Source organism: Sus scrofa, chromosome 7 (genome assembly GCF_000003025.6).
Source record: "Sus scrofa isolate TJ Tabasco breed Duroc chromosome 7, Sscrofa11.1, whole genome shotgun sequence".
Lineage (NCBI taxonomy): Eukaryota > Metazoa > Chordata > Mammalia > Artiodactyla > Suidae > Sus > Sus scrofa.
This window is the reverse complement of record NC_010449.5, coordinates 94541447-94565719: the sequence shown is the minus strand read 5'-3', so window position 1 is coordinate 94565719 and position 24273 is coordinate 94541447. Positions and strand designations below refer to the sequence as shown.

At 35.9% G+C, this 24273-nt stretch overlaps 1 protein-coding gene across 7 annotated transcripts in view; it reads right to left on the bottom strand.

The window, feature by feature from the left end:
• PCNX1 (pecanex homolog 1 (Drosophila)) overlaps nucleotides 1–24273 on the bottom strand; it is a 173476-nt gene that overhangs the window by 52757 nt on the left and 96446 nt on the right. For 4 of the 7 annotated variants that reach the window (XM_021099419.1, XM_021099420.1, XM_021099424.1 and 1 more), the window contains 8 exons: nucleotides 20192–20282; nucleotides 17846–17903; nucleotides 15843–16060; nucleotides 12008–12161; nucleotides 9297–9329; nucleotides 7611–7782; nucleotides 6823–6933; nucleotides 3997–4088 (listed from right to left, as the gene is read on the bottom strand). In XM_021099419.1, coding sequence (XP_020955078.1) covers nucleotides 3997–4088; nucleotides 6823–6933; nucleotides 7611–7782; nucleotides 9297–9329; nucleotides 12008–12161; nucleotides 15843–16060; nucleotides 17846–17903; nucleotides 20192–20282 — 929 coding nt within the window. The remainder of the gene's footprint in view (nucleotides 1–3996; nucleotides 4089–6822; nucleotides 6934–7610; nucleotides 7783–9296; nucleotides 9330–12007; nucleotides 12162–15842; nucleotides 16061–17845; nucleotides 17904–20191; nucleotides 20283–24273) is intronic. The other 3 variants (XM_021099421.1, XM_021099422.1, XM_021099425.1) reach the window with 1 other exon arrangement.

Here is a 24273-nt window from a genome sequence, read left to right as displayed (position 1 = left end):
TCTCTGGCCTTGCTCAGTGGGTTAAGGATCTGGCGTTGCCATGAGCTGTGGTGTAGGTCACAGACGTGGCTCTGGGGTAGGCCGGTGGCTACAGCTCTGATTCGACCCTTAGTCTAGGAACCTCCATATGCCGTGGGAGGAAAAAAAGGAAAAAAAGACAAAAAAAAAAAAAATGTTCATAGCAGCCTTGTTCATAATAACCCTAAATGAGAAACAACTCAGACGTTCATCTCTAAGACAGCAGGGAGACTGTGACATATTCATACAGTGGAAATAAGACAACTTAAAAGCTAAATGAGATACTTCTCACAACAAAATGGAATAAACGACTGATACACATAAGACATCTCAAAAACACTATACTGAATAAAATACATCGGTTACAAAAGAATAAATATGGTATGATTCCATGTATATATTAAGTTCAAGAAACACAAGCCTAGAATAAAAGTGACTGGGGCAGAGGGACTGAGAAGGAATGAGAGGGAACTTTATGATGGTGATGAAACTATTTTATATCTTGACAGGGCTGTATATTACACATGTGTATGCATCTGTCAAAACTTATCAAACTGCAGACTTAAGATATGTGGAATTCATGGGATACAAGTTTTGCCTCAAAACATGTATCTAGAAAAAAACAAAAGATGCCGGCCTTTATTTGACAAATGCTTGTCACTACTTTTGACTGCCCTCAGATAAAAGCACAGCAGCATTAAATTGGTCTTGAGATGACTTATTTTATTTAGATTAATAATAATTAAGGATCATCACACATACAATGTAATTCACAAATATATAAACAGATAGCAACTACCACCTTTATTAAGTCACTAACTAGAAAAACAGAAAGCAAAACAAACCCAGCCACCTCTGAGTTTTCAATGAACTCCTGATTCAGGGTGGGAGAAAATTCAGAAAACATGAAAAACAAAACCACTCAGGGAAGCTGACCTTGTTCAAAAGATTTAAAAGTGGACTTGTTCTGGGCCTCAAAGTTTTCACTTTATAATATAATAGCCCAAATTCTAGAATTCTCTGTAAAGATCTAAAAAATATATACATATTAGTAAGAAGTACTAAAGTTGTCTTAGAGCAAAAATATTAATTTTTTTTTTTTTTTTGGCTTTTTAGGGCCATACCCGTGGCATATGGAAGTTCCCAAGCTAGAGGTCAAATCAGAACTACAGCTGCCTGCCTACACCACAGCCACAACCACAGCAATGCAGGATCTGAGCTGTGTCTGTGACCTACATCAGAGCTCACAGCAACGCTGATCCCTGACCCACTGAGTGAGGCCAGGGATGGAACGTACATCCTCAGGCATACTAGTCAGATTTGTTTTCCCTGAGCCACAGTGGGAACTATCGGAAAAATATTATTATTATTTTTTTTTTTTTTTGCTTTTTAGGGCCACACCTGCAGCATATGGAAGTTCCCAGGCTAGGGGCTGAATCGGAGCTGTAGCCGCAGGCCTACACCACAGCCACAGCAACACCAGATCCAAGCCATGTCTGCAATCTCCACCACAGCTCATGGCAATGCCAGATCCTTAAACCACTGAGCAAGGCCAGGGATGGAACCCGTTTCCTCATGGATCCTAGCTGGGTTTCATTACTGCTGAGCCATGATGGGAACTCTAAAATATTAATTTTCAATGAGCTTTAAAGTTCAAAGAAAAACAAAAAATAAACACAAGGAAAGCATAAATCAGAAATAATGGATGTAAAAGTCTCTAATTATTAGTGCATAGATTTAAAACAAAAAATTAAGCTAATTCTAAAAGTATGCAATAAGGTCCCCTAATGAGTCTAACTGTCCAGAACTTCTATTATCAATTTACTGTATATCCTTCCATAAATACACTATATATTCAAGCCATCAGGTGTGTTTAAAAAAAGAAAAGCACAGGGGATACCCTGGTGGCCTAGTGGTTGGGGATTCACCATTGTCATTGCTGGAGCTTGAGTTCAAACCTTGGCCTGCGAACTTCTGTATGTCACAGATACAGCCAAAAAAGAGAAAAAAGCACAAAAGAAACATCCATTTTTTGTATACTGCCCTCCTTTTTATTAAAACATACATACACAAAATGGAATGTTGTTCAACCTTTAAAAAAGGAAATCCTGTCCTGCTCCATTTGCAGCAAAGTGGATGAAACCAGAGAGCATTATGCTAAGTGAAATAAGTCAGAGAATGACAAATGACACATGTTATCACTTATATATGGAATATTACAACAGAGAAATAGAGAATAGAAAAGTGGTTGCCAGGGGCTGGGAGGTAGGGAAATATGGGAAGACTAGTAAAAGGGTACAGACTTTCAGTTAAAAGATAAATAAAGTTTAGGTAGGGGGTGGGCAAAAGGGGTAAAGAGGGTCAAAAGGCACAAATTTCCAATTTTAAGGTAAATAAGTTCTGAGGATATAATGTACAGCAATGGTGACGTTAATACTGTATTGCACATGTGAAAGCTGCTAACAGAGTAGATCTTAATAGTTCTTATCCCAAGGAAAAAACTGTATGTAGGGTGACAGATATTAATTAGATTTATTGTGTTGGAGTTGCCGTCGTGGCACGCAGTGGAAAAGAATCTGACTAGGAACCATGAGGTTGCGGGTTCGATCCCTGGTCTCATTCAGTGGGTAAAGGATCTGGCATTGCTGTGAGCTGTAGTGTAGGCCAGAGGCTATATAGCTCTGATTAAACCCCTAGCCTGGGAACCTCCATATGCTGTGGTGCAGCCGTAAAAAAAAGACAAAAGACCAAAAAAAAAAAATTATTGTGGTGCTCATTTTAAAACACATACAAATATTGAATCATTATCTGCAGCTCCAACTAGACCCTTAGCCTGGGAGCCTTGATATGCTGTAGGTGTGGCCCTTAAAAAAACAAAAGATGGGAGTTCCCGTCGTGGCGCAGTGGTTAACGAATCCGACTAGGGACCATGAGGTTGCGGGTTCGGTCCCTGCCCTTGCTCAGTGGGTTAACGATCCGGCGTTGCCGTGAGCTGTGGTGTAGGTTGCAGACGCGGCTCGGATCCGGCGTTGCTGTGGCTCTGGCGTAGGCCGGTGGCTACAGCTCCGATTCAACCCCTAGCCTGGGAACCTCCATATGCCGGCGGGAGCGGCCCAAGAAATAGCAACAACAACAACAACAAAGACAAAAGACAAAAAAAAAAAAAAAAAAAAAAAAAAAACCAAAACAAAAGATGGAGTTCCCATCATGGCTCAGAGGAAACAAATCTGACTAGAATCCACAAAGATTCAAGTTCGGTCCCTGGCCTCACTCAGTGGGTTAAGGATCCGGCATTGCCATGAGCTGTGGAGTAGGTCGCAGACACGGCTTGGATCCCGCGTTGCTGTGGCTGTGGTGTAGGCCAGCAGCAGTAGCTCCAACTCAAACCCTAGCCTGGGAACCTACATATGCTGCAGGAGTGGCCCTAAAAAAAAAAAAAAAAAAAAAAGGAAAGATTAATTTTTTTATATTTATGATTTGGTGGCAATTGTTTTAAAATGGAGCTAAAAACAGTTCATCCAGATCCTTCTAAACCAATAATGATATTAAATTTCAGTGCATTAATTTTTACTAGACTGTATCTTAAACTGCAGTACTTGAACTTACTGTCCTTAAGTGTTAAAAAAAAAATCTTGATATGAACAGCAGTTTATCTATACTCTAAACTAGAAATCTAAAATCAATTTCATATTCTGTTATTACCAAGCCCACCTCTATCCCAGACCAGCCTAGTTTTTGGTAGTCTGTTTCTAATATTAACCTATGATCACTGCATGGAAAAGGATTTTCTCTTAATAATGATTCACTATGAAACTGCTTTCAAATTCAAAATAAATGAGAATAAGGCTCAACATATAAAGACCATGGAAATTAATGATGAAGTGGTATCAGGAAAAAAAAATCATTATTAGTCAATTGGAAACAATCTTCATACAGAAAAGTAGCCCTAAAATAAAACTTACCACATGTAGTGCTTACCTTCAAGGCACCATAACACAATCCATACAGTAAGGCTACAGCCACAATGCTACAGATGAAACTGTAAAGTGCTGCAAGCAAGCTTGTAGTGGCTAGAAAGGAAAGGGAAAAAGAAATCAACATTTATAAACATTTATGGTAAACACATACCTTAAAAAACTTTGTGTAAAAATTCAGTTTCTTCATTCTGTCCTTTTAAAAATTTTTGAAATGACAACAATGGTTTACTACTGACAATTTCTGAAACAAGGTAAAATATTTTCATTTTGGGAGTGATAAACATTTATATACAGCAGAAAAAATTTACACTTATACTATACTTCAAGAATGTATCTTATTATTTTAAAAAGTGTGGGAAAATGAAGCATGTGAAGCCTGAAAAGAAACTAGAAATGTACTAAGTATTCATTAAAAGACAGTAGTCCGTGTAAACAGAACTGGTGTTACCCAAAGAAGTAAATCTTTATTCCCAAGTGTTAATTAATCCTCACAAAAATATAGATCTAATTACTAACAATAACAACAAAAACAGATCTAATGAGATTGCTAATAATAAGGAACAGAGGATGGCTAAGAGAACTACCTTCTGTTTTTAAAATATGAATAAAAGACTTTAATAGTAATTTTACATGGTGGCCATAAAAGAAATCGACAAAATTTTTTTTCTTTTTTTTTGGTCTTTTTGCCATTTCTTGGGCCGCTCCCACAGCATACGGAGGTTCCCAGGCGAGGGGTCAAATCAGAGCCATAGCCGCTGGCCTACGCCAGAGCCACAGCAACACAGGATCCGAGCTGCGTCTGCAGCCTACACCACAACTCACAGCAATGCCGGATCCTTAACCCACTGAGCAAGGCCAGGGATTGAACCCGCAACCTCATGGTTCCTAGTCAGATTCGTTAACCACTGCGCCACAACGGGAACCCCCCCAATTTTTTCTTTGGAAGATATTAAATAGCTAACACCTTGCACAAGTTTGTAAATGATGACCATGCCCACTATCATAAATTACCCACGCTAACCTTCCCCTATAGATTTAGATTAATTAGCACCTATAATTTTCTCGTAAACACTGAAAGTGTTTTCTACCCATTAAGCTATGCTGAAGACTAGCCCACCAGCCCAGTCTTAACATCCTCCTTCAAAAATTTTTCAAAACATTAAAAATTCTCCAGACACATAGAACACAGAAAAAACTTACTTTCTATTTACAGTTTAACCATAATATTGACATTTTATCAGTAGGGATAATTTCAATGCATATATGCGGAAGACGTGGACTGCAAATGTGAAGTACAAATAGAAATAAACTACAAAGTTCAGTAACTCCTTTCTTTCTCATGTCTTTTTCTCTAGTTGTATGTTCATCTTTCAGTAAAATGTTAGATGGTTAAATAAAATAAGGGTATGTTTTAACCACAGTGGCTGCCCAAAATGTTATTTTCAAGTTCTGAAAAACATTATTCCACAGTAATTTTGGTATGGTCTCACTAGTTTTGAAAATAAAATGTACATATAACAGGGGCATAAATTTATAAGTGTATCAATTCATAGTCATATATTCTATGCTAAAAGCAGATGTTTCTAAAAATCTTATTTAGTAAAATGTTTTATCTTTAGAACGGGAACACCAAAACCAGAATACTTTTAGTGAAAACAAAGTTCTAAAACCAAGTATACAGAATATCAAATGCATACACTAGTTTGAAATCCAAATATAATGCCATGTATCAGAGCTCAATCTATTTGGGACAGAAAATCTTTTATTTCATTACATCTAGACAGGTTCTATGTAAACTCACTATAACTTTTACTTTATTTATTTTTTGTTTGTTTGTTTTGCTCTTTTTAGGGCTGCACCAGTGGCATATAGAGGTTCTCAGGCTAGGGGTCGATTTGGAGCTGCAGCTGCCAGCCTACACCATAGCCACAGCAACACTAGATCCTTAACCCACTGAACAAAGCCAGGAATCGAACCTGCAACCTCATGGTTCCTAGGGGGATTTGTTTCCGCTGCGCCACAACGGGAACTCCAACTTTTACTTTAGATAACAGTTGTTTTTTTTTTTTTTGTCTTTTGTGCTTTTTAGGGCCGCACCTGTGGCATATAGAGGTTCCCAGGCTAGAGGTCGAATGTGAGCTATAGCCACCGGTCTACGCCAGAGCCATAGCAACACCAGATGCGAACCGAATCTGTGCCCTACACCACAGCTCACTGCAACACCAGATTCTTAACCCACTGAGCAAGGCCAGGGATTGAACCCGCAACCCCATGGTTCCTAGTCGGATTCGTTTCCGCTGTGCCACAACGGGAACTCCAGATAATAGTATTTTAACACTTCTTCAAGTCATTATTCCTAGATCTTTCTCTAAGGTAGCAGACTCAACTATTTTTTTCTATCTACAAATTAATTAATTCTTGTTGTCTTTAATTATTAAATGAGTGCCTTTTTGTAAATTTCAATTCTGAAATAAAAACTGGAGAAGTTCCCCTTGTGGCTCAGCAGGTTAAGGACCTGACATTGTCTTTGTGAGGATGTGGGTTTGATCCCTGGCCTCGCTTGGTGAGTTAAGGATCTGGCTTTGCTGTAAGCTGCAGCATAGGCTGCAGATAAAGCTTGGATCCTGCGTTGCTGTGGCTGTGGCATAGGCTGGCAGCTGCATCTCCAATTTGACCACTAGCCCAGAAACCTCCATACACTGCACGTGCGGCCATAAAAAGATAAAAATAAAATTAAAACTGGAAAAGCATTTTAATGCTCAGTTTATTACCTAATGATCTATAAAAGTAATACCGTAATTAGTAATTGTTATAAGGAAGTACTCACCATTACCACCAAAGATATGAATATCCAATTGTTCACAAAGGTACATTACAAATGTATTCACCTGAGGCAGGAGACCAACGAAAAACACTATTGGGAAACAGAGTGTAAACACTATGGAAGGAAAGAAAAGCAAATTAAAAATGAGTCTATCACATCGTCCTTTTTGTTTATCCAAATCATAAAATAAATGATAAAAAGAAACCCTAGGAGGTTCCCTTGTGGCTCAGTGGGTTAAGGATCAGCATTATCACTGCAGAGGCTCAGGTTGCTGCTGTGGCGTGGGTATGATCCCTGACCCGGTTACTTCCACATGCCGGTATGGCCAAAAAACAAACAAAAACACAAAAAAATAAACTCCAAATTAATATAAACTGAAGCAATTTTTAAAAAATTGCTTAAAACTACTAAGCAACTTCTTAAAATAAGCCATTTTAAATCATTTCTCTACATAACTGCCTGAGTATTAAATAATCTTTCCAATTATAAACAACAGTTTTTAAAATTATTTCAACCTTTTCACATACAAGGAACATAAGATAAATAATCCAAAGGAAATCTTTCATTGACTCTGCCTCGACAGAAGACCTACTATAATATTTGTATGCATCATAGCTTTTTTTTCATTCAGAATAACACTATAGTTTTGTTCCTCACTGAGAGGATTACAATAAACAGTAAAGTAAACCCATTAAGCTACTTTTACCTATATAATTGATCCATTTATCAGTCCACAGTTTGTATACAAATAAATTAATGTTAAGATCTGAGATATTTTAAAGATGACTCACCTATAACTAAATCCCTGGCTGATATAAGCACCAGTGGATTAGTGAAAGTTATTCCATATAATTTGAACTTGGTGGTGGTGAGGTTTCTGCTACCATAATCCAAGAGCCAAATAAGACCACAACACAAACAGAAATAAACTGGTCTACTGTAGGCAATGATACGATTATGACCCTGAAAATGATATTAAAAAAGAATTCAGTTAAGTTAATTTTAAGAGTCATGATTATCTACTGAGACCTTTGATAGCTTATAGTCTAAGGACTCAAAATGTTTCCACATTGAGGCCAAGTTTCTGACTGTGGCAGAAGGGAATTACAAATATCAAAAGGAGGTAGAATAAAATAAACCCTACAATACTGGACTGAAATAGAGGTATCAGTATGAACTCACTATTCTTAATATGCATGTGAATAGTATAAGAATAGGTATCTATGTGTGTATACATATATTTTCTAGCTTTAGTCACTTAGAGGATCTAGAAGCGATGACATTCTAGCAATAGAGATTACTGGCATCCAGATCTTAGTTTATAAATAACATTATTCACTAAAAAGAACCAAGGATCCCAGGGTAGGGTAAGGAAAGTGTAAGATGAGCCTAGAATGTATTGTGCCCAAAAGGAAAAAAGTACTTTAAAAGTGATAAAGATATGTCAAAAGGAAGGCAGCTTGATGGGCTCCCAGTGGCCAAATCAGGGACAATTTGAGCATCAAAATAATGATAGTAATACTATATTCCATTTAACAAAAGAGAATCCATGAATTCACACCAATACAAAAAAGGGAAAGTTCTTATTTACAGTTAAAAGCCAACTAATAAATGTAGATGCAATGATGGAACTAAAAAAAATCACTATTTGAAAACCATCAAATGATAGCTGATTCAGACACAAATCATCAACAGATATTAAAAACAAGTGGGTGGAAGTTTGCAGGACACACATACAATCTCCAAGTATCTCATATGATATACTTACATACTTATTAACTACAAGAGAAAAATGGTAACATTAGAGAAGTGGTTCTTATGAGGGAGTGAGAGGGGATTTGCCCCCTCTCCTCCCTGGGGACATTTGACAATGACTGGAGCCCAGTGGTTGTCACAATTGGGCTTAGGGTGCCACTGGCACCTAGTGGGTAGAGGTTAGAGATAATGCTAAACATTCTACAATACATAGGTTAGAGCCTTTCCATCCCCAACTTTCAACAAAGAATTGTCCAGTCCAAAATGTTAACACTGCAGAGTTTGAAGAACACTACAGACACTGCCCTTAGCCAAAAAAATCAACATTAACATCACCAGTAAATGGATAAATCAGTATCATGTGCTTCCTGATATGATGTGCTGAGAAGAACACACCATTTTTGTAATGTTCCTACCAAAATGCACAGCCTGTATCTAACAAAGAAGAAGCATCACACAAACTCAAATTGAAAGATCATCTACAAAATAACTGGCCATACCCATCAAAAATATTAATACTGTGTAAGATAAATACTAAGGAATTGTTACAGATTAAAGGAGGCTAAAAAGAATAAATGCACAATCAGGGACTTTCTACTGTCAATGAGAAATAACATAAACCTTAATTCAATCTGAAATATTGCAAAAAAAAAAAAAAAAAAAAAAAAGGTCTTGAAAAATGTTAAGAAACTACAAATTACAGGCATATTAAAGTGACTTACATGTCTGGGAGAAGAAGAATCTGGCTGAACACTCTAAAAATGAAACAGAAAGACAGATTATACTACTGGAGATTGGTAATTTCACACTAACTTCCAAAATACCTGGAATAATTTCAAGTAAATATTCCACAGCTAAGAAATGACCTACATTAATTCTGACTGAAAGATCAACAGAAGATGAAACATGGTGTCACTGATATTAAAACATCTCAAATCTTTCCTCTTACATCAAATCTTTCCTAATTTATTATAGTTAATTAATAACTTGCTTAACATTTCTGAAATGGCAAATAGCAGACAGATCCATATTACTGCCAGGCTTATTACAACACATAAGTACAGTTAAGGTAGACTGTTGTCTTATGTAAACATCACTCCATTCAGGAAGTGTACAAAATGAATTAGCTTAAAAAGAAGAATTCTAGTTTCGCCCACAAAATTTCAAGCTTACTAAATAATTCAATGTTATTTGTATTAAATATATTATCTGCACTCTCAGATCAAACTTACCAAATTGTTAAGCTGTATCCTTTTAAAAGACTTTATCAACTTTCCAAAAAAAATGTTCAAAGGGTATTATACGCAGCTACCTCCCAAATACAACTCTTCTCCCAAGTTGCAGTTCATTTCCAATAGGAACTTCACTGGGATGGTCTATCACCATCCTATAGCACTACTGAGTTTTGCTCACTGAGTTTGGCATGTTGCCCTTGGCTGGATATAAGAGGAGATAATCTTTAAACTCTTTCAGGTAATTGAATACCTATCCTCTTAAAGCTCTGTTCCTGGCTTTCTTATTTCTGTTTATGATATTACTATTCTTCTAGTTAACTAGATTTTAAAAGTGTCAGTCATCTTTTGCCTTTTCCATATCTAACCATATTAAGGAATGCACAAAATTAACAGGATAAGGGACACTAGAGCCAGAGAACAAATTTAAATGGTTTAAAGCAATAAAGGAATGGATTAAGGGGAACTGAAATAAAAAGCAAGACAAAGGCCAGAAATTTGAACATGGAATCACCAAATTAATCAGAGGGACTTAGTTATTGTTACTAGGGGTTAAGAAGGAAGAAGCAGAGGCTCTAAGCTTTGAGACGGTATATTACCATCAAAAGCAAAGGACTGGGAGAGGAAGACATCTGAAGACGATGATATACCATTTTTAGAATGTGCGCAGCTGCCTGTTAGATATGTAAGACTAATGCTCACAAGAAAGGTGAAGACTGTAAGATATATATCTGGATGTAATTCATATATAAGGACAAGAAAGTAATAAAAGAAGACTTCACTGGCAAGGAATTGTACTTTGAAAAGAGGGTCAAATAAAACCCTAGAGTATGCTCATAAATTAAGAAGTGGTCAAAAGAATAAAGCTTCAACAAAGGAAAATAAAGTGATATGAAAAGTAGAATAATCATGACATAAAGTCACAGATCAACAATGAGGAGTATAACTGAATCACTTTGTTGTACAGCAGAAATTGTCACAACATTGTAAATCAATGTAATTCATTAAAACTTTAAAATATAAAAAAAAAGAGGAAAACATAAAAATGGAAGATAGCACTCATAGGTATTTAAATGATGCAGCACTCATAGAAATTAAGTCTAAGAAAAGAACATAGATCTGGCAGTTAGAGATTATTAGCCCACAAAGACTGTAATTTCAGTGCTGCAATGAGGAAAAAGTCTGGATGGGTCTTAAGGAAATGGAGCAGTTGACACAGGTGGCTTATTCAAGGTAGCTATAAAAGGAGAGAGAAAAAAGAAAGAACAGTTGACGATACAAACAGGACTAAACAGTTTATAGGATGAAAGAAGGTTCTGCATGCTAGTACATATCAGGCCAATAATCAGTATAAGCAAGGGTATTTACTGGCTAAGAATGGACAGGCAACGGTCTATGTTATTTTGCATGGAAGGTAAAAAGCTGTGATTTTTCTATGGAAAGCCTGAAATTGATAACATTTGTTATTTTATAACTGCTATTTAAAACAAAAGCAAAGGGACACCAATCTTCTGCTTTTGGTGTCCTCAAAGAACACATATCCTAGTTTTGACATTATTATATTTACTAATGATAGATTTTTAATAAATTTTACCTACATAAAAGACAAAATATGAGGAGGGTTAATGTTGATAAATTAAAAAGAAATGAATTTCAAGAATTCAAATTCTTATTTTTAACAAGTACCTAAATATTTTCTTTTAATATTAAAAAAAATTTTTTTAGGGAGTTTCCGTCGTGGCTCAGTGGTTAACGAATCCAACTAGGAACCAAAAGGTTGTGGGTTCGATCCCTGGCCTTGCTCAGTAGGTTAAGGATCTGGTGTTGCTGTGAGCTGTGGTGTAGGTTGCAGACGATGCTTGGATCTCGCGTTGCTGTGGCTCTGGTGTAGGCTGGTGGCTACAGTTCCAATTAGACCCCTAGCCTGGGAACCTCCACATGCCGCAAGAGCGGCCCTAGAAATGGCAAAAAGACAAAAAATAAAAAATAAAAAAATAAAATAAATTTTAGGAAGTCTCATTTACATATCCTTATTTTTAAAAGTTTTTATGTTCCTTTTGCTCCCCACTCAATCTAATATAAATGTCCAAGGAAAAAAATTAATCTAAAAATTATCTTCTTAATGTAATTCAATAGATACAAAACCTTCTGCCATTTAACACAACTATTATTCCAAAGTCTGAAAAGTGAGAGGCTGGTACCTTAAGTAATGAGTACTGACAGCTGGCTATCACCAGGCAGAACTGGAAGACCCAGATATCTCTGAAGAAGCCTTGTATGAGAAGAATAGATCCCAAAAAAGCCACAAGAATAGCCAAGATGACAGCTAACACATTTTCCAGGATCTCACGATTTCTGTAGACAGAAAAATTTATAAGCATATTATCAATATAAGAAATGAATCAGAGTGAAAAAAAGGAGAGACATCAACATGAAGTTCATAGTATGCTTGCTAGACTGTTTTGGTACTGGGTTTGAACAAGGTGCTGAGTCATACTTGAGAAAGTATGTTGTTTAGATGGAAAACTAGCAAAAATTCTTATGTGAAAATAAAGCATGCTACAGTGGACTGTGAAGTTCTAATTACAACACAATCTCTATTTTTTTAAATCTCTTTTTTAGAGCTTTACTTGTCTTAACTTCTGCTTTTTTGTCAAATTTGTTGCCAAGTAACTAACCAACTTGGATGGCAAATAAAGGAGATACACAAACATGTCTGAAAAACAAAAATCTCAAAAGTTTATAGAAAATTAAATTGTAAACAGTTGTTATTTATATGACAAAGTTTGTCACCATTTTTTATTTTATTTATTTATTTGCTTTTTAAGGACACATCTACAGTATATGAAAGCTTCCAGGCTAGGGGTCAAATTAGAGCTGCAGCTGGCAGCCTACACCAGAGCCACAGCAATGCCAGATCCGAGCCGCATCCAAGACCTACACCACAGCCCACGGCAACACTGGATCCTTAACCCACTGAGCGAGGCCAGGGATCAAACCCACATCCTCATGGATACTAGCTGGGTTCTTAACCTGCTGAGCCACAATGGGAACTTCTGTCACCAAATTTTGGTACCCACTGGTTTCATTTCCCATCTCCAAATCATCTGAAATAATCTGAAAACTTACTAAAATTATTTAAATATAGGCTCTTACAGATGTTAAGAATGAAGGCACACTGACAAAGAGCATCAATACTGCCTCTATCAAAGTTACTGAGACAGTTTTCTATTTCACTACCCTGACACTGAAAGAAGCAGAATGATGCCCAAGGTACTACAATAGTAATGAAGACACCTTTAATACGTCATGCCAAAAAGTAAGAATCTGTCTCACTACTTCTTGGGAAAAAATTATAAAATGTTAAATATGTGCTAGAGTCTTGATTTTTAAAGACTATCTACTGACAAGGGAACATACTCAGTACAGTTGCTGTACAAAGAAAAACAGTACACAAGCTGTATAGGAAGACATAAGTTCTATTATTTAAAAAACGTACACATAAAGGTTTAAAACAACAATCTATCAATATGATACTACTCATAATGGTTCTCTCCAGGTAGAAGAATTATGGCTGGCCTCTGTTAAAATCTTTCTACATATTTAAATTTTCTAGAATGGGTAAAGAATTACTTTTATAATCACAGACAAGTTTTTATTTGTTCTAAGTGGATGCCCTATTTATAATCAACTGACCAAAAAATAAATTTCACAAACATCTTGCACTATTTCACTTGACAGTTCTCCCAGATTAAAACGAGTTCAGTAGTATTTTCAAATCAATAAATACTCATTTGTTCTTATATGGCAGTTGTGGAACCCCAGACTTGCTGAATCCAAGGATCGCCATCAGCCCTGCTACACTATATTCTGTCCATGTCGCTCATCACCAAACATGTGCTCTCCCTTTGGCTTTTGTCAGTTGTTTGTTTTTCTCCTTTTTATGGCTGTACCTATGGCATATGGAACTTCCCAGTCTAGGGGTCGAATCAGAGCTGTAGCTGCTGGCCTGCACCACAGCCACAGTGACAGCTGATCCAAGCCACACCCGCAACCTATGCTGCACCTTGTGGCAATGCCAGATCCCTAACTCTTTGAGCAGGGCCAGAGATTGAATCCATATCCTCACAGAGACAATGTCAGGTCCTTCAGCCGCTGAGCCATAACCAGAACTCCTGTTAGTTTCTGATATCATTTTTGATGTCACATCTGAGCAATTCTGCCTAACCCAAAGTCACAAAAATTTTCTGTTTTTTTTCTGAATTTCATGTTTTAGATTTTACATTTAGGTCTATGATCCATTCTGATCCATTTACTTTGTTTCATTTTTGATAGTTTCTATTGCCATGTTTTCAATTTCACTAATATTTTCTTCTGTAATGTCTACCATTAATCCTATCCACAGCATTTTTCATCTCTAACATTTGAGTTTTCCTCTGACACTTTAGTTTTCATCTCTAAGTCTGACTTGGGTCTTTTTTTATATCTTCCATATCTCTACTTACCTTTTATTAACATGTAAAGTACAGTTTTAACTGTTTTCATGTCTGTGACTGCTACTTCTAATATCAGTGACAGCGACAGGTTGGGTTTGATGGACTCATTATTTCCCTCACTATAAATCACATTCTGTCATTTCCTTGTGGGATTGGTAATCTCTGGCTGGATGCTAGACATTGTGGAAAGCAGCTATGCTCACCCCTGTATCACCAATGCCTGGATGTTGGACATTGTGAATCTTTTTATGTGGTAAGAATTCCTGGACTTCTATAAATCTTCTTGAGCTTTGTGATACTACCTGGAAACAGTCTGATCCTTCCAGGTCTTACTTTTATGACTTGCTAGGTGGGTCTGGAGCAGTTCTCATTTTAGCTAGGGCTAAATACTCTCCACTTTTAATGCAAGATTTTTTCTGAGTACTCTACATATTGCACCATGAAAATAAGTTTCTTCAATTTGGAGGGTGAGGATATGCACCATTCCCAGCCCTGTGCGCCCGGCACTGTTCCTTTATCTCTTTCGCATCAATCTTGCCCTGGCCTCAGTTCGTCTATTCACATACATTCTGTTACCAAAACTCTGTTCAATAGTTGAGGAGACCCACTACGAATCTCGGAGGTTCTCTCTCTGAGCAGCAATCCTCTTTCTGGTGTTGTCTTAAGGGCTCCAGCTGCTCTAGTCTCCCTGTACCTTTAGCTCCATCTCCTCAACTCAGCAAGTTTGCTGGTCTCTACCTCTTCAGTATCACAGCCTGGAAACTCTCTTAAGGCAGTAAGCTGGGCAACTGTAGTGTTCACATAATTTACTTCCCATTCTCAGGAATCACCATCCTTTGCTATCTTATCTCCAGTGACTAGAAAACCATTGTTCTGTGCATTTTATCTTTTTTTTCATTGTTTCTGATGGGAGATTAAATCCAGTTTTTATTACTCCCTGCTGACCGGAAGTGGCATTTGGTCAATGAGTTCATAATTGACTAATGTTGTTTACTATTAAGACTAGTGCTGGGAAATAGAAGCTTCCTTTTATACCTTTTACATTTAGAATCATATTACATGTAACCTTATTATCTCTGGCTTTTAGGTACAACTGCATGATTTTTAATGACAAAAAAGATTTTTAAAATAAATATATTAAAATTACCACAAAAAGTTTTTAATGAATTCTAAAGAGTCAATGGGAGCCCTGTTAACTTAAATTTTATTTCAAGAGAACCAAAATAAAAAATACTTTCCAACGTGGAAACCAAGTCAAAACCTCAATGGGCAATTTGGGACATTTCAATTTAAAAATAAAATATGCACCTATCTTTGTTTTGTTTGTTTGAATTTTATGGCCACACCTGCAGCATATAGAAGTTCCTGGGCCAGGGACTATGTTGCAGCTGCTGCAACTCTGAATCCTTTAACCCACTGTACTGGGCTGAGGATTGAACCCGTGCCCACAGCGACCTAAGCCACTGTAGTCGGACTCTTAACCCACTGCATCATGGTGGGAACTCCTGCACAAATCTTTAATATAACATTATAGTCTCACCTATCAAACAGGGCCAAAAGTGTGAGTCTGTCAAAGTTAATGCCGATCCACAGCTGGGGCAGGATCCAAAAGCGATAATAATGTTTAACTTTTTGGGCAGCTTCTTCTGTTGGACCATAAGTAGCTGCCAAGTCAGGGCTTAGGTCAATGTCTTGTTGCTCCAACAAATCTGTATCGATGGTCAATAGTCTATTCAATCGAATCTGTGGAAGAGAGAGCTAAAAGAAAATCAGCATTGAAAGGCTTAAAATATCTGCAATCACATCATGATTCAAGGGCTACCCAATCAATCTGCAGATTATCTAAGCCCTCTTAACTCTCTACACCAGTCCACTCTTGAGGATATTTTATGATCAGTAGAAACTAACAAAAGGTAACAAAAAGGGATGTGAACGACAACAAAGCAAATCAACTGACAGGCATTTGAGAAAGATTTTATTAGGAAGCATTTGAAATTTCAGCATTTTATGATGGCATAGCTAGTGAATCCGTTAAAATCACCGAGAGTGAATCATTACTGGCTTCTCTTCTCCTGGCCCCATTTCTTTACTCATTAAGCCACAAACCTCTTCTCTACCATGTGAAATCTAAGCTCTTCTGCATTGGATTCAATGCCTTCAACTCTCAACTCTTCCTACAGTCTCTTGTCACTGTTACCGGTTTTTCAAATCCCTCCCACACCCCCTTTATTTTTGTTTTGGCTGCTCATCTATGGCTATACAGGATATTCCCACAATGTATTTTTTAGTTTCAACCTATCCATTCATCAGTTCACCAGTTTCCCCTTCCTCTGAAAGAATCAAAAGTTTATTGCCTCTAGCAGAGCAGTAGCCAGCATTTTACTTTCTCAAGGCTCCTACACCATTTAACAGTGGAAAATACTACTGTGCTATTTTATATAAAGGACTTGAGCATACAGGAATTTTTGATATCCTCACAGGGTCCAGGGACCAATCCCCTGGAACGAATGTAATCATTTTGCTTTCCTACAGAGTTTCCTGAATATACTGCAGCAAAAAAGTAGGGTCAGTCTTTACTTTTCAAACTCACACGGGAGTATAGTCAAGTATTTTCTAAATGTGTTTCTTACATATAACAGCCATTTCTATCTCTAAGCATTGACAAATACATCCCCAAACACTTTTCCCCCTTATCTTCTATGCCAGAGTTTCTCAATCTTGGCACTACAGGTATTTTCAGCCAGATAATTTTTTGTTGTGGGTGCTGAGCTTTCCACTGTAGAATGTTTCACAGCATCTCTGGCTTCTATCCACTAGATACCGACAGCATTCTTCCAGTTGTAACAAGCAAAAATATTTCCAGATACTACCAAATGTTGAAAACTATTGTTCAATGCCAATTCCATTACTGATTTTTAAAACCCTGCTCAAAACTTATTATCTTCAGGAAACCATTAATAATTAATCCTTTTGGCACTAAATTTAATCTACACATATGTCTTATACATTGTTAATAAGGATTTCATCTGTTTTAGCTTTTCTAACCTCAATGTATACATCTTGATGGCAAAGGCAATGTTATATTTTTAAAATATCCTCACTGTATCTCCTGATATTTTTATACAGTGATATCATCATTAAGCTACACACACACACACACACACACACACACACACTAGCATACAAATAACTAATAGTTAACCAACAGTTAGATGATGGTACCAAAATCATACTATTCACAGTGCAGTTTTAAATGACACCATTAAAAATGGCACAACCAGACTATGACCCTGATAAGTAAAATAGACCTTTACATATCCTCAAAAGTATAATTACTGATTCATATATAGCTAATTAAACTTCATGGTGTATATGTTTGTTTCTTGACAAAGGACTTTAAGAAGAGATCCTCCATGGGACAGCAAAGGTGATTTTGCCATAGTTTTCAACAAAATTGACAGCTTATAACTTCACCAATTTTCTGATTCGCATAGCTACTCAATCTAAAAATACATCATTTCATAAAAATAAAGGAAAACCTACCACATCATGTGGATAAAATCGAACTGAGGTAGAACTGGATACATGAGAATCCGTGTCACTAAAATAAAATGAAAAAGACTTTAGGAAGTAAACAGCTTGTCAAGTAGTAGAAAGGAAAATAAATCCATTAACAATTATAGGATATTTACACTGTCTTCACTTTGCCATGTAAACTTCAAAATATAAAACTGAATTTTCCTAGAGTTGTGAGTAGGTGCATAGCCTCTGGGTCAGACCATCTATATTTAAATCCCTTCATTAACTGAATGAGCTCTTGAACAAACTATCTAACCTTTTTATACCTCAGTTTCCTCATTGATAACATAGGTTAAGAGTACCTCTACCACAAGGTTCTTGTGAAAATTGTTTAAGAAAGCAATTAAAATATTGCCAGGAGTTGCAATAAATTTACCTATGATGTAATAGCCTAGAACATGACAATTCAGTTTCTACAGTTCAGTCAAGTTTAGATTTCAAACTTGAGACCTTTACCACATTTATGGTGTAAGGAATTGTTCTTAACTTCAATCATATTAAACACAATTAAGTGCTCCCACTACTTCATCCTCCTATTGCTTCCACTGTTACAAAATCATCTAAACACTACAATTCAGTCATTTTTGAGGGGATGAATTCGAAACTGGACTGAAGGAGCTTAAAGAGTATAGTTTTCTAAATGTTCTCTTTTCAGCATGGTAAGTGACCACAAGATCCTTTACTTTAAATAGCCCCTCAAAACTGAAAAAACTAAGTGAACTGTCCATATATGTATACCATTTAAACAGGCTGTATTTAAATAGGTGGTATTTAAACCTCCCATTATTAAACAGAAGTCCTAAAATAAGAATCAAATAACCTCTGTGGGAAAAAAAGTGAACTAATCAATCAATAATGAATTTCAATGCAGTAACTTAAGATTAAAATTTCAGAAAAAATTTAAAACATTCTAAATTATAATTGATTCTGTTATAATCAATTGACTATGTTATCAAAATTCCTATTTCTTATTTGCTTTTCTCCTAACTTCAAAGTTATCTTATATAATTTCTTCCTGAGGGAAGAAAAGAAACGAAATCCAATACATGACCCATATTTTAAGAAATTCCTCCTTCTTATAGCTGGTAGTAAACATATTTTAAAATAAATAAAAGATGATCATTTAAAAAGACACCTGACTAAAACCCTTACACAAAAATAAAAATTTGAAATTATACAAAGAAAGAAAATGGATGGGTTTGAATTTAGTTGTATAAATATTTAGTAAGTTTTTTCAATCCTACTATATATATATATATGTAAATATATATATATATTTAAATTTGAAATTATAGGAAACCACTGTTTCACATTAAGAGCTACAGAAAATTTTTACTTAATTATTTAAGACACACAATAGCTTTTGTTTTAAGAATAATGACTTTCTGGAGTTCCTGCTGTGGTGCAGTGGGTTAAGAATCCAACTGCAGTGGCTGTGATTGCTACAAAGGCACAGGTTTGATCCCTAGTTCAGCACAGCAAGTTAAAGGATCCGGCACTGTCACAGAGGCAATGTAGGTCGCAGCTGTGGCTTGGATTCAATCCCCAGCCCTGGAATTTGTATATGCCATGGGTACTCCCATTTAAAAAAAAAAAGAATGACTTCCTTTTTCCACATCAAAAAAATTCTACTTTAATTCTTTGGCAATAAATGCCAAATGACAATTTATTTAAGCCAATACAACAAACGTTTTAAAAATAACTTTTCTTTCTTGATTTTTTCCCTCTTTTTAGGACCACACCTGCAGCATATGAAGTTCCTAGGCTAGGGATCGAATCAGAGCTGCAGCTACCAGCCTATGCCACAGCCATATTGAATCTGAGCTACATCTGAGACCTATGCCACAGCTTGCAGCAATGCCGAATCCTTAACCCACTAAGCAAGGCAAGGGATCCAACCTGCATTCTCACAAACATTATGTTGGATTCTTAACCTGCTGAGCCACAACAGGGAACTCCCCAAATAACTTTTCCATCTCAAGGCTTACAAACTATATTTTGTTTATTTATTTATTTTGGTATTTTTGTCTTTTTAGGGCTGCACCCATGGCCTGTGGAGGTTCCCAGGCTAGAGGTCCAATGTGTAGCTGCAAGCCACAGCAACGAGGGGATCCGAGCCGTGTCTGTGACCTACACCACAGCTCACTGCAATGCCGGATCCTTAACCCACTGAGCAAGGCCAGGGATCGAACCCGCATCCTCATGGATGCTAGTCGGGTTCACTAACCACTGAGCCATGACGGGAACTCAAGGCTTACAAACTTTAAACAGGCAAGGACATACACTCTCCTAATATGAATTCACACATACCAGATATTGGACGCTCTTCTTGCTGCTGGTTCAAAATTCACAAGTGACATATCACAGCCACCAGTCTCATAAAGTGTAGAAGAGAACTTACCTAGCAAATAAATGATTTTTTTAAAAAAGCCATTAGAATACTCAGAAATTTTCCTTCATGAAACACTAATTTTAAACTTGCTACAATTTAAGAAAATGTACTATAACTTCTTTTTCTAAAATACTAAGAAAACCATGATCTACATGTAATTCAGCATGACATGAATTGAAAAGGAAAGCTAAACAAGGGCGTAAAATGTCAATATACATAATCAAGGGTTAAAAGTGATTTAAGTCAGCTTTGCAATATTAACCGCCTCTTTTCTCCTCCCTGCACATTCTCAGTTCTGTAATAATACAAATTTAATGTTTAAAAGTCACCCAACCATTAATGAACAAGTGGTGAGTGACCATCTGGAGGGCTGCTTAAGTTTTAAGATAGCTCAAACTGCATGAAAACAAATTTGGGTGATTACCTTTAGAGGTTTTTCAGTTTCGCTTTACTTTTAAGAAGGAATAAAGTATCAAAACGAATCTAAGGAAGTTCAATGAATGAAGGATAATAATGTTAGTGATAATTAAATTACAGTATTTAATGAACATTACTAGCTGTATGATTTTATAAGAACTCTATGAAAAAACTGAGGAACGCATGCTATAGCCATTTATCTACAAAACCAACAAAAGGTTTAGAAATTGTATTGGTTGCAAAGGAATATAAGTTTTAAAAAAAACTCCCTTAAAATGAACTCTATAAGAAAAAAGATTTTCTGAGAATCTGAATACTGTCTGAAATGCATTCTTCACCTTGAAGATCCATGGTAGTCATACCAGTGGTGCGTTGAGAGCATAAATAAATGAATATAAATTTCCAGCAGAGCAATAAGATGAGGAATATAACTTCAACTGTTTGGATCTAGTCCAGCTTGTCTTTTGAGTATGTATAAGGTTTTTGTTTCACTAGCTAGAATTACTGAGGTTACAAATATGAGAAATCTAAAGGGCAATTTCAACTTGACGACAATACTAAAAGATTTCTCTTCCATGACTGCAATGAAAACAGTATACAACAAGAATTTTTACTTAAGTAAAATCCTTGAAAAATGGCAACAAAAGGCCCCTATAATACACTAGTAATATAACCAAGGATTTGCAGCACATTTCAACTATTAATTTCATTCTTTAGGAGGACTAGAATCTGAAAAAGTAATTTATTAAATAGGATTATTTGAGTACTTTCTATGGGTCATAGACACAATATGAAAATATTTATCTTATTAGGGTGTTTTCTATAGTAGCAGGGTTTTTTTTTTTGGTCAGAATATTCATGAGATAAATTAGAAAAAAGCATTCTGTGAAATGCTCAGCTCATTTCTTATTTTTCAAGGGAGGATTATTCAGCATATGGGTTATCTAAAACTGCTTTTTATCCCCCTGTCTTTTAGGCATGAGTCATTCACTCTTGTCACCTTAAAAAGAAACCAAAATGAAATAATACAGTTTTTTGAGGTGACAAGTGGCTGCAGAAATTGTCAGTAAAGAAAAAATTTTAAATACTGCCTTGACTGAGATTTTAAAATTATTTTTAAATTGTCATGTTTTATGCTGTGCTCTTTCCTTACTCAGCATGGAAAATCAAAGATTGGCTGTGCAAACCACAATTAACTTACATTAGCAGAAAAGAAACACCTGATCAAAATCACAGCTTGCTTAAATGCAGAAGAATTATAAAACCATATTAAATGACTAAATCACAGAGTAACAGTGGGGAAGGCTTGGCTACTGAGTGAAATCCAGTAAAAATGGAATGCATCAACATTTGTGTTTGTATCACATAATATGTTTATATTTTAGAAATAAGTTAATTCTGTATTCAATATAACTTATATTATTGGAGTATATCCTAAGTATTTATGCATTCCATGGATTCTGAGTAGTATAAGTCCTATTCTTGGGATCTGATAATATCTCTTATGCAACTGAAATCAACTAAAACATTACTCTTTGTTATTCTCAAATGAATCAGTAAAATATGACTGTCATTAATGTAACTATGTTGCCCTTTATGTACAGCTGTTTAGTATGAAACATATAGAAATACATGCATTTTAAATAAAAACAAAGCAAAATAAAAATAAAGCATTCTCCCCCAAAAGTTGTAGACAGAAAGAAAGCTGGAAAAATTGAGTGGTTTTATTACGACATAAAGCTATAACTCTGAATGCATGTAAACAAATGACTAACAAATAATAAAATTAAGCAACTTAAGGCATAAAATATGTCTAAGAAAAGGGCAGTCATAATTTCAACAAATGTGCATGACTTCAACAGTGCTTTTTTTTTTTCTTAAGCTTTTGTCTACCTTCTAACTTTACAAACATATTTAGGGTCATAAAAACACACATGGCACATGTCAGAACAAATTAACCTGTATTAAGGCTTCAGCTTAACTCCACCAACTTAACTCCACCAAAAGAACAGATTCTATGTTCCCCTTATATCATCAGGCTTGGCAACTGACAGGACTTCAAAAAGTAACACATTTTATTCAGGAACTAATGCAGAAAAAAAAAAAAATGACACTAAAGTGTTTAGCTTAAGGTTTCAGTGAAAAAAAGTAACATTTTAATATATTAATACAATAATCTACCAAAGACACCTTTAAAAATAACCAAAATAAGAGTTCCTGTTGTGGTTCAGTGATAACAAACCCGACTGGTATCCATGAGGACGTGGGTTTGAAACCTGGCCCCCCTCAGTGGGTTAATGGATCTGATGTTGCCATGAACTGTGAGGTAGGCTGCAGATGCTGGTGGCTACATCTCCAATGTGACCCCTAGCCCAGCAACTTCCATGTGCAGCAGGTACAGCCCTAAAAAGCAAAAAAACAAAAACAATCACAAAAACAAAAACAAAGAAATAGAAATAAGTACATATTGCTATTATTGGTTTATAAAAATTAAGAGTATCTTAAATCTTTTTAGCATACATAACAATTTTACATGTATCTCATTTGTGATTAAAACCATAGTCATAGTTAACCTTTCTTAACTAGTAAGTAAATGTACCCTTATTAATAATTCTGATAGAATATTCTGTATTAAGAAAAACACTTCAATTTAAATATTATTTTTAATGAACATAAATTGGGAAGAAAGTAGAACATCAATGAAATATGTTCTCCTCCCATGTATTATGCTTATAAAGTAAACTCATCATAATTCAACTCCCAGATCATAATTAATTATATATAAGAGTATGGCTTTATAATGATTTTAAAAGAAAAACACTAATTTCTGACAAAATAAACAAGACTGGAGGCTGGAATTTCAGAGTTAATAATGATATTGGCCATGATACAGCATCTCTGTGATAAAGAAAAAGTTAAGGTATGTGGTATTTCTGTTTCAGATATTCAATAATGACTGCTACTGTCTACAAAAAATTAAATTACCCATTTTTTTGAGGTAGGAGAATTTCAAATAACCACAGATCAATAAATAAGTGATGAACCACAAGAAGATGAATAAAATTGAATTCTAACTTAGAGAAGAAGGACATCCGAAGCATTTCCCTGAAGCCACGCATGACAGAGCAGACAAAATCAAAATAAACACTGGAAAAAACACTGGTAAAAGACATGGAAATTAATGAGAATGTCCAATTAGTCCTATCGATAAAAATCTTTGCCACATAACACAAAGTTAAGTGAATAAAGATCTAAAGAAACACTTATTGCATTCTTTTGGGGTTTTTTTGCCTTTTTTTTTTCTTTTTTTTTAGGGCTGCCCCGTAGCAAATGGAAGTTCTCAGGCTGGGGGTTGAATCAAGACTGTAGCCACCAGCCTAGCCACAGCAACGCAGGATCTAAGCTACATCTGTGACCTATACCACAGTTCATGGCAACACTGGATCCTTAACCCACTGAGCAAGGCCAGGGATTGAACTTGCATCCTCATGGATGCTAGTCAGATTCGCTTCCACTGAGCCACCATGGGAACTCCCACTTATTGCATTCTTAATGTCACTTTCATTTTACATATGTATCTCAG